Genomic DNA, 11,107 nt, shown 5'->3' with positions numbered 1-11,107 from the left:
TATTTTTAATTAAACATTACAGAAAACTATATAAAAAGAAGTAAAAAAAATCTCCTGAACTGCTATCACCCGGAGGTTACCACTATTAATATCTTAGTGAACTTCTTTCCAAATATCTCTTTTCATATATGCATATGTACATTTTATAGTAAATGATATTATAATCTACATGTAGTTCCATAACTTTGTTTTTTTTACTCAATGTTATATAATACTCATCTTTACATGTGTCTTATTTTGCCTTTCCATATTAGCCACAAAAGTAAAATTTCCCATGATCTGAGCAAGGTTCAGGATTTATAGCAACCTTTGATTAATTAGTCCTTTGATAAAATTGGAGATATCTCTCAGAATGTCCAGAATCTTATGTTCATTTCTTTTGATGGTACATAGCTCAGTAATCTCATTTCACTCAATTAAAAACATAGCAGTTTTATTTATTACTTTATTATAATACTAATATTTCTCATTATTTAAATATTGGGTAATATAAAAAGCTTAAGAGAGAAAATTTAAATCACTAATAGGTCCACTTCCTAGAGAAAACTGCTGCTAACATTTTGGTCTATTTCTTTCTAAGATTTGCGTTTTAACAATTACTGACAATGAATCCGTCAGTTATAAGGATGGGGGGTTGCCATTGATGGACTTTTAACTGAATAGTGATTTAATAGGGTTACTAGGCTGTTGCTTATTCCTAATGTGGCTTGCCACTGTGTGGGAGATGTGGAATGTTGTCTCTCACTGGCTGAAGTCTGCAATCTCTTTTCATTTTTCTGCCTTCATTTGGTAAACTGCAGCCTTTACTGAGTTGGTGATGCTTTCGAGCATTTAAAGCAAAAATTGTATGAGAACATATTTTTCCCCAGAGGGGATAAATGTAATTGTTAATAAGTTTATGATTTATTCGTTTATTTATTAAATAAGTAGTTGGTTTTCACAAGGAAAAAGAAAAAAACCCGTTAAATAGAAAATTGAGTCTGTACAATTGCTTTCTGTACTATTGCTTTCATGATGTTTGAACTTTGTTGCCTTTTGCTGTGTAGGAACCCAAGCCAGGCCGTCTCCTTGTGTTGAGGGTACTATGGAATGATTTCTTGATGTGCTATTCCTCTCGCCCTCTGCTCTGCTGGTCTGTGTGGTGGGCCCTCTCCACCTGTGGCTATTTTCAAGTCGTGAACTACGCACAGGGCCTATGGGAGAAAGTGATGCCTTCTCGCTATGCTGCTATTTATAATGGTGGTGTGGAGGCCGTTTCAACCTTACTGGGTAAGCAGTGCAGGATGGTAGAGGGTGGTGGGAGGGGAGATTCCTCTGGTAGTTAAGCTAACTGTAATCAGATTTACTCTCTTCTCCCAAATTTGAAATAGCCCCAAAGAATGACTTACTTATTTTGAGTTCTAATTTTGTAATTCGGGACAACTTAGAAGTACTCAAGTGGTGAAGGACTATGATTAACAAGCTTGAATTCTTTATGAGCTTTGGGGAAACCTAATATAATAATTTCAAAATTGTTTTCTTTTCTTATCCTAGTGTCCATTATCTCTATTTATTGGGTGGTTTTGTCACTTGATGTGAAATTTTGTTTAGCAATAAATAATAGATTATCACAATAATAGCTACTATCTGTTGAGTTTTAATATGTGCTAGGTGCTATTCTTAGGACTTTATATTAACTCAGCCCTCCAGTTGAGGAATTTTTAAAATTCCTGAAATAGGTACAATTATTATCCCTATTTTACAATGGAAACTTGGGAAAAGTAGGTTAACAAGTTGTTCAGGTCATATATAGATGGTAAGTACTAAAGACGAGATTTGAAGTCAGGCAGGGTGGCTTCAGAGCCTGTGACCTTGACCATCATGTTCCATTATCCATTTCTAATTCATTGACCTACCTTATAAGGTTTTGGAAGGTTTTAATAATATGTGATTTCTGTAAACGCTTACTAACTGTGCCTGGCTCTCAGAAAACACTCCATATATTTTAGCTATCATTATCATTGTCATTGTTTTACCGAAAGGCAGAGAAGCCCTTTTGCCATGTTCTAGACTGCTCCTTGTTTAGCAGGAGAGATGATGACTCAGCCCGCCACGTTGCCAGACTAGAATCAGTGGTTCTTTTTTACTCTTGCCTCTGCTTCAGCTGCAGTAGTTTTTTCCTTAGCAGTATTTCTGGGTCTGTGTCCTCCTTTTCTATCTCATTGCTACATGTCCTAATTCAGTCCCTCATGTCTTAATAGCTCCATTTTATTTATTCCATCAAGTCCAAAATTCTCTGCCTGAGTTTCAAAGCCCTCTATAATCTTGAGCTATCCTATTTATAAGTTTGAGGATTTTAAAATTTAATACTCTAAGCTAAATCTTTAATTTATTGAAGTAGTATTTGTTTAGCAAAATAACTAGATTACTTTTCTTTTTGTTTTGTAGGGGCAGTTGCCGTGTTTGTGGTTGGTTATATTAAAATATCCTGGTCAACTTGGGGAGAGATGATATTATCTCTCTTTTCTCTCTTGATTGCTGCTGTAGTGTACATCATGGACACTGTGGATAATATTTGGGTGTGCTATGCATCCTATGTTGTCTTCAGAATCATCTACATGTTACTCATCACAATAGCAACGTATGTATTTTGGCTCAAAGAAGCGTTAGGAAAAATTGTAACAGGATAAACTTTTTGGTTTCTTTACAAACCAAGAAATTAAATTTTCCAGTTTTAAGAGGGAAACGGGAGAAGGCATTGAATTATATGTACGGTATCAGTTTTACTCTGGAGGAAGCATTTAGGCAAGATTCATTTATTTTCTTGTTTGTATGTTCCTACTGTTTTCAGATGTTTGCATTGAGATTTATATCATTTAGCAGCAAAATGTTTTTCACTTGTTTGGGAAGGGAATTGACAGTAGAAAGAAGGGGCTACTCTTCACATTTAAAGTAGAAATTTCACTTAAAGTAAAAATTGTAACTGTCCAAGAAGTAATTTTTGTCTATTCATTCTTTTTTTTTTTTTTTTTTAAGTTTTCAAATCGCTGCAAACCTCAGCATGGAACGCTATGCCCTAGTGTTTGGTGTAAATACCTTCATTGCCCTGGCATTGCAGACTGTGCTCACTCTAATTGTGGTAGATGCCAGTGGCCTTGGCTTAGAAATTACCACTCAGGTAAGATCTCTCTTTTGACAATGAAGGTAGCATGACTTGATCAGGGTGACAAAAGTGGAGCATGAATGAAAACAAATTCAAACAGTAAGGACAGATACAAAGTAAAAGTATTCCCTCCATCCTTTGGTCACTACCCTTCCCCTCATCCTTAGTTCTTTCCTGCCTGGATGATATTGGGATCATCATCTTTTTGATGAGGTCCTAGAGCATTCCTGCATGTAACTAACCAGGCTGGTGGGGCTATTTCAGTTGAGATTCCTTCCAGGCCAAGCCCTGTGCTTTCTCATCCAGTATTTCCCTCCATTCTTAATTCTGTTCCTGGAATACTGTATCCCATGTTTGAGAAGCCCTGCTTCATCTCACAGCTAAGTCTCCTCCCTTCTTTATTTAAAACACCCCTAACCCAAATACCAAGGTAATGACTTGCTGTTGCCTTATGGTTTGTAACATATGACCTATTGAGAAGGCACCTGCACAAACACCCAAAGACAATGTGAATACTTTTTTTCATTTAGGGCCTTTATAGTTATATATGCCTTCATGCATTGTGTTTGTAGGTACGTCTCGCTCTCTGCTTCAGTGAAATGGGTGACTGAACCATGAAGTGCCTACCCTACCCCAAATCCAGCCCAAATGATTTTTTCCCCGTTAGTCCCTCCATACACACTAACTATACTAAGTAATATTTCATTACTTCTGTATTAGTTTTCTTAGTATAGAAAACCCCAACACATTAGCAGTAATTAACTTTGTTTTTACTGAAGAGATCTAAAAGAGAAATAATAGTAACAGGTAGTGTGCATTGAATGCCTTCTGTGTGCTAAGTACTTTATATTGAATTTGCAGGGTTGTTGTCAGGATTAGACATCAAGAAAATGAGTCTGAGAGACGTTAAGTGACTTGTTTAAGGTCACACAATCCACAATAGTGTGGTAGAGCTAGGATTTAAACCAACATCTAACCCCAAAGCTTCCTTTGGGGTGGAAAGTAGGAGAGAAACTAAGTGCCTGACATCCTGCCTATTTGATAAGGAAGAGACCCCAGAACCATTATAGTTGAGGGAAATATGGCTGGCATTTGAAATGGAATGTTGGATTTAAACATGTGGAATAATAGGATTTTGTGAGCTGTGCTAAAACCGTAACTGCCATGATTACTTAACAGACTTCCTATAGAAATGTGGCTAAGTTTGAAAGAAGCTGGCTCTGAGCTTTAAGGCCACACTCTTATTGTACCTTTGAATCAGGCTTGTAAGTATTTAGTATATTATTTTAAGAAGAAGATGATGGTGTTAATAAATTATATAGTCACATTAAAAAATTGGCTTAGGAAATACCTTATAAAAAGTGGTCCTGTAATGGAATATGGTTGACCACCTACTGCCCTCTTCTGGGAAAGAATAGAAGTTCTTGATCTTCAGAACTTGGCCTGTTAGTCATACCCACCTGTCAGCTTGAGCGTAGGGACCATAACTCAGTTGTAATAATAACAGTAACAACAATAAAAACAATAGTGTTAACAGCATTAGCATTGCGCTAATAGGCATTTACATGCATGATCTCATTGACTCCTCCCAACAACCCTGTAAAGTAGGAACTATTATGAATTCCATTTTGTTAATCAAGTCAAAGCTCAGAGATTAAGTATCTCAGTCAAGGCCACCAGCTCATAAGGGATGAAGTCAGGATGCACACTCAGGCGGTCAAGCTTCAGTATGCTGTGCTGCTTGTTTGTGTCTTCAGTGCCTAGCACATAGGGTAAGCACACAGTTTTTTTGAAATTTCATTGAGAAACTCTGAATATATCTTTAATCATAGAGTATGTTCACATATATGTAATAAAATAGCTCATCTTCCAACTGATAATTCTGTAAATTACTACTTTTCTCCATTTTAGTTCCTGATCTATGCCAGTTATTTTGCACTCATCGCTGTGGTTTTCCTGGCTAATGGTGTAATCAGTATTATGAAGAAATGTAGAAAGCAGGAGGATCCAGAATCAAGTTCTCAAGTAACCACTTCATAATACCGGGCTGAAGGGCTTCTTCTTACAGCAAGAACTCTGCACAGCAGCTGCCTGGATGTATTTAATTTTTTTTAAGTATAGACATATTTATGAGTGTGCATTTCGTGGCTTCAAAGCAGCCATTCGATTAATACGTTGTGTGTTCCGGGAGTAACATCATACTGTTTGGAGGAGCCAGAAAAAGAATTTATTTCATGGACTATTTATGAGAGCTAATTTAAGGATGACTTTTTTTCTGATTCAAAAGTGAACTTGATTTTAAAAACCAAGTAATCAAGAGCAATCAAGCAGAACATGGTTTTGTATACTTGATTAGCAAGTGAGTTTGATGTTTTATAGATCATGTACGTCTGTACCAACTTAGCCAGATGCTTGGCCTGGTGGGACCAGGACTTCATAGAGGAAATAACTCGTTACAAGTCACGATGAAAATATGTTCTAACAGCACCTGCCTCTATTCAACTTAATTCTTATTCCTGTGTTATTCACGTGCATTCGTGTTTCTACAGATGAAAGTTGTTCCTATCACTGGCAATATTTGCTCAGATTGTGTTCTGTCCTATAAGGAGTATGTGTCATTTCTAATTTTAAGTTATTTTTTAAAATTCATGGTATGAATGTTCTTGGTTTCCATCTTGACAATTATGTATTTATGTAGATTTTCTTCAGAAGTACATGTTTGCACTATTCATATGCTTCTCAGAGAAGCTCATTTAGTTAGAAAAGAAGGCAAGTTTTGAAGGCTGCTAATAATCTTAATGAAGAGATCTAATAAGAAAACTTAAGATAGGTTTGCTTGTCTTTAATTCTTCACTATGAAGGACTATTCCATGATGAAAGTTCATATATGGGCTAAAGATATATTTAGCCCATTTTGTTTTTGCATTCCCTTTTATTTCCAAAATAAAATGAAAAAGTCTTTTTTTAAATAACTTCATCCCCATTTATAGCTTTTATATTATTTTCCTGTCTTATCCAAGTAAAGATGTCAATAGGAGTTGGATTATTCCAAGGCCTTTTTCATAAACTGAGCCTCTTTTTAATTATTTCAATGGGACAGGAACTAGGATAGATTTGATTCCTATATTTTGTACCTTAAATCTGCCGCTGTTCCTAAGGGTAGATCATCTTGAATATTTGTTTAAAATAAGAATTGCTAGTGATTATATTACTAAATTACTTGAAAAACTACTATTCTGTATGCATTTAATTCTGAAATCAAGCTACCAGGGGGCTGCTAGTATATGCGACACATGAAAACTAATTTAAAGCTGACTTTGTTGCCTTATCTTGAAAAGAATCTAGATAGGTGCTTTTAACTGTGGTGTTAACTTTTTAGAATCACACAGCTAAACAGTGTTAAAAATAATAACAAGATTGCAAAATTGACTCAGTTGGTTTAAGCAAGAATCCTAGAAGCAAACGGATGAGGATAAGAATGGGTCATTTTCCATTCACTTTCCTTTACAATTAAGGGAAAGGAAAGAACACTAGTTCAGGAAGGAAAAGGGAAGTAATGTCGTAAAAGTAGCAACCTCCAATTTTATATTTTGTCTTTTTTTTTTTCCTTTGTTTTGTTTTTGCTATGTAGGGAATTATTTATTCAGAAACAAGTTTCTGAATGGTGTTTGAGGGTAGAAAAATGGTGTTTGAGGGATTTTATTTAATCTTTTTTTAAAAAATAAAATGGACTGTGGTACAAATTGTTCACCTTACCAAAGCAATATTTCCCTGGAATTTAATTCAAAGTTGGTGGTACACACAGCCTGAGCCTTTACTTATTTAAGACAAGAATATGTTCACATTTTGGTGTGTGGCCATATTTGTAGAATGCTGAACCCAATGTGCAAGTTGTACTGTATGCAGTTTTGCAAAGAAGTGAAAATAATTTGTTGTACTTTTTATTCAATTCTGTGTAGATTATAAAATTATTTTTATTAAATAAATATATATTTTCCCATTTTCATCAAAATTATTTTAAATTTACTTTGCGTTTCAATAGAAGCTTTTGACTACATCTTTAAATCTTAATAATTTCTCCTAGGACAAATTTCATATTAAGTCTTTCCCTCGTCTAACCTGCCTAATTAATCTTTAATCATCCTGTTAATTCTTCCATTGCTTTGTGATCTTTACTTTGACTCTTTCCCTTATTTCTGTTGTTTTCCCAATTTTTTTCTAGCACCACATTGCACTGTTTATTTTTGTTGGTCTTCATCTGGGCATCCCTCAAATCTCTTTTTAAAGCATTCTTCCCTTTAGAAACCAAAAGGACCCACAGTCCCTTTGATGTTAACTGAATTTTTAAAATAAGGGAAATTAAATCAAATCAAGAGCAGAAAGTACCATCTTGTTTTGAAACTTCATGATCTCTTTCTTCTACACCAAAATATTCTGATACCTAGGGAAGCATCTTCTTGCCGTAAGTTGAGAATCTTTTATTCATTATATCCCAGAAACCAATCTTTTCTTACAGTATCTAAATGAGTACCATTCCTTTAATATCCCATTTCAAAACCTACTTAATTAAGGCATTGATTATCACCAAAGACTTGGAAAATTTTTATGTAAATAATTTTTTAAACAAAGTTTTATGTCCCTATAGTTACATGCTGTGTTTTATTACCTTTCAGATTATAAGCCTTCTGAGCAGGGACCATGTCTTACTTTTGCTTTTTGTTGCCAAACACATTCTAGTGCCATCTGAATCTTGAATTATATAAAGAGTATGTGATTTTTGCAACATAGCCACCTGCCAATAATAGCTAAATTACATTTCAAAAGTACATCAACATAAATCATTAAAATTAACATGACTATCAATGATCTTTAGACCAATGGACACTTTATTTAAGGCCAATATTGTTGTGCTTGAAAGAAATGGGATGACATCTATTTGTTTAACTTAAGTCATATTCCCCATAATTAATGCCTTACTTTTGTTTAGATGTTATATTTCGGGAGGGACATTTGTGAACATCATCTCTTTTGATTCTTTAAAAGGATCGTGTAGTACAAATTCCTCTACTTTTTTCAATAATGCTTACAGAAAGGAGTTCGAAATGTTAGGTTTGCCACTCAAAGCTGTGATATATTAGGGAAGTCACTCTATTGAGCCTCAGTTTCTTAGAAAACGGGATGATAACCACCTCACAGGATTGTTGTGAAGAAATGAAAGAAGATATTGAAAGCAGCTATGACATTGCAGGCACTGAGCAGGGGACTGAGAAATGAGTTCCCTTCCCCTTTACTCTCCATTTACAGTTAATTTTGTAGCTATCAATTTCAAAATTGTGCTTTCAAAAGAAACTTTTTGAATGTGTCAATGAAAATGATCGAAGGCTTTTAAAATCCCCTACCCCTTAATTTTAGTTCATATTTTGGAAAGTACTTCTGGGCATACAGAGATAAAAAAGTCATAGTGCCTCCCCTCAGGGAATTTAAAATGTGTAATTGAAAAAGATAAATAGAATAACATGGGTTCACAACTGCAATACAAGATAATGTGTCAAGTACAATAATAATTAAAAGGCTTGGGTCTGGAAGAGAGCAAGGATATTGGGAAAATGAGGAGGGACTTCCTGAAGGAGGTGGCATTTAAGTTGGCCATGCGGGATGGGTAGGATTTTAACAAATTTGGAAAGGGGAACTCTATGGTGGAAAAAGGGCCATAAGTGGAGGTATGAATACTACAAAGTGTGTTGGGGGTGGTGAAGTACACTTAGCTGGGAATATTTTAATATCTAGGATGAGATACTGTCCAGAAAGACAGCTTGGGGTCATAAGGTTTATTTATTGGGGATGGGGATGGGAAGTAATGATACAGCTTATCTTTAAGAAACTTAATTTGGCAGCAATGGATAGGATTAATTTTATGGGGAGATACTACCTAAAATTGCTAATTGAATTGCCATTGCAATTCGCTCGGTGTGGGTGAGGAAGGCTTTTATGACTTAAGGCAGTGGAAACGGAAACAAAGGTCTGATTTGAGGTTGCTGAATTAATATTCCAGAACGTGTGCATGTATTTCAAAAGGTGGCTTATAAAATTTAAATAACCTGCCCAAGATCACACACCTGTGCCATAGAAGAGCCGGGACTCTGCTTCCCACCCTACTCAGAAAATTGCTGGTCACTTCGGCCTCTAGCCCTAGCCCCTATCAAGTCTGTAAGGTTTTAACCGCAGTGAGGAGAGGGGACAGACAGAGGCAGTAGACCTGGCTCATAAAACAGAGCTTGAGAGAGGAAGGATGCCAGGCAGGGCAAAAGCAACTGTCGAATGCACGTGCTGAGGGGCTCGCCTACAATGGGTGGGTAAGTGGCAGAGGAGTGAGGCGCCTCGGGCTGCAAGTTGTAGGGATGGGCTAAGACAAACCTGCAGAAAGCCACAGCCTCCCTGGGGTGGCTGCTCCAAACCAGAAGCAACTCTGCAAGCTAGCGGTAGGGGGCGTGCCGCGCCCCGCGCCGCGTCTGCGCATTACAGGCTCGCAGCCGCGCGGGCTCCCACCCCCGGGTTAGCTCCGCTCACTGCTCCGCCCTGTTCGGGTTGCCACAGCGTTTTTTGGGGAAGCCCCTCTCAAGCCGGGCCAGCGCCGAGGGGATTCGGGCTTTGGGGAGTTTGTTTATAAAGCCCAGGCTGCGTGCCGACGTCGACCGTGTTGTGAAACTCCTCCCCCAAAACCTACACCGAAACCCCGGCATGGAGGAAGCCCTCAGTGGATGTCAGGTATTGGGAAGGGCGCCGGCTTCTGTCTGTGACATTTTAAACGTCGTCAGCAGTAGGTGTGGACCGCAACAAATCACCCACTGAAATTGTTTCTTATTACCGATTGTCTTCCTTTAAAATAAGTGAATCAAAGAGGGCAACAACCCTTTCCAAAGGATAATCTTATCCTCCTGAAAAGTCATAAGAGGAGTCTCAGCCCCAAATGATGACATGTTAAAAACTATTTAATACTTAAATATCTAAAACCCCTAAATTTGCTCATCTGTGTGATGTAGTTCAATCTTCTCCTTCCTTCCCTTGCTTCTCTGTTTTTGTTTTTCTTCTAATACCAAATTGCATGACGTGACCATTATTCCGCACAGGATGCCACAAACGATGGAGGACCTACTTCTGAAGTTCTGGGAGTGTTGACAAAAATGGACCCTGAGCTCTAGATCAGTGCTAATAGATGGGGCGCTTGGACAGAAACAGCTACCTGGAAATTCTTGCCTGTGTCTTACGCTTGACTAATTAAGAGGCCATAGTGGGAAATTATCCAAATTATTAATACAATAGTTTAAATTTAGGTCTGTTTTTATCCCTAACTCTTGTAATTAACTCCCAATCATAGTTTTTTGATCTTCTATGCCCCACTCTTCTATTTTCTCTGCATTTTGGGGCTCTTTTCCTTAGATACAAGCAATTTTATGCTTACCCAAAGTCATAACTCCATATCCATTTTAGTAAACAGATACGGCTATGTCTAACGGAGAAAAGATTCCAGCTTTAAGCCAAGGGATTTGGGATGGGAGCTAAGGTGGTCCCACATGAGTAGAGAACCCACACTTTCTAGCAGAAGCAATATTTTAAAATTCTTCTCTAGAGAAATGCATTTATTTCCTTTCAAACCTCTACACTGATAGAGTTATTCATGGTATGGGATAGGAAATCACCAAGAAGGGGAAACCTTAATCTTCAATAACTATCTTCCTATGAAGTGACCTAAAATCCTACCTATTTCATAATGTACATAAAATTTTACTAATTGAGTTCATTTGTGTTTGGCAAATATTCTGATTCCATAGTTATTTTACATTATTTCATTGTTTTAAAAGCATGTGTTCATAGTAGGAAATGTGGGAAAATAAAGCATAAGGAATAATTATTACTCTTAATATTTACCAACGTTAGTCCCATATGGATGATTTTTATCTTCCCACA

At 36.8% G+C, this 11,107-nt stretch overlaps 1 protein-coding gene across 1 annotated transcript in view; it reads left to right on the top strand.

Annotated features, from left to right (window-relative positions):
• The window catches only part of SLC19A2 (solute carrier family 19 (thiamine transporter), member 2), a 19,682-nt gene extending 12,528 nt beyond the window's left edge, over nt 1-7,154 (top strand). Inside the window, exons 3-6 of the mRNA XM_012657808.1 lie at nt 1,047-1,269; nt 2,428-2,620; nt 3,016-3,157; nt 5,054-7,154. Coding sequence (XP_012513262.1) covers nt 1,047-1,269; nt 2,428-2,620; nt 3,016-3,157; nt 5,054-5,182 — 687 coding nt within the window. The 3' untranslated portion in view covers nt 5,183-7,154. The remainder of the gene's footprint in view (nt 1-1,046; nt 1,270-2,427; nt 2,621-3,015; nt 3,158-5,053) is intronic.
• The last annotated feature ends 3,953 nt before the right edge of the window (nt 7,155-11,107 follow it).

The sequence above is a fragment of the Propithecus coquereli genome, unplaced genomic scaffold (assembly GCF_000956105.1).
Source record: "Propithecus coquereli isolate 6110/MARCELLA unplaced genomic scaffold, Pcoq_1.0 Scaffold56, whole genome shotgun sequence".
Classification (NCBI taxonomy): Eukaryota; Metazoa; Chordata; class Mammalia; order Primates; family Indriidae; genus Propithecus; species Propithecus coquereli.
Note: the sequence above shows the minus strand (reverse complement) of the source record. Positions and strands in the feature narration are given on the sequence as shown.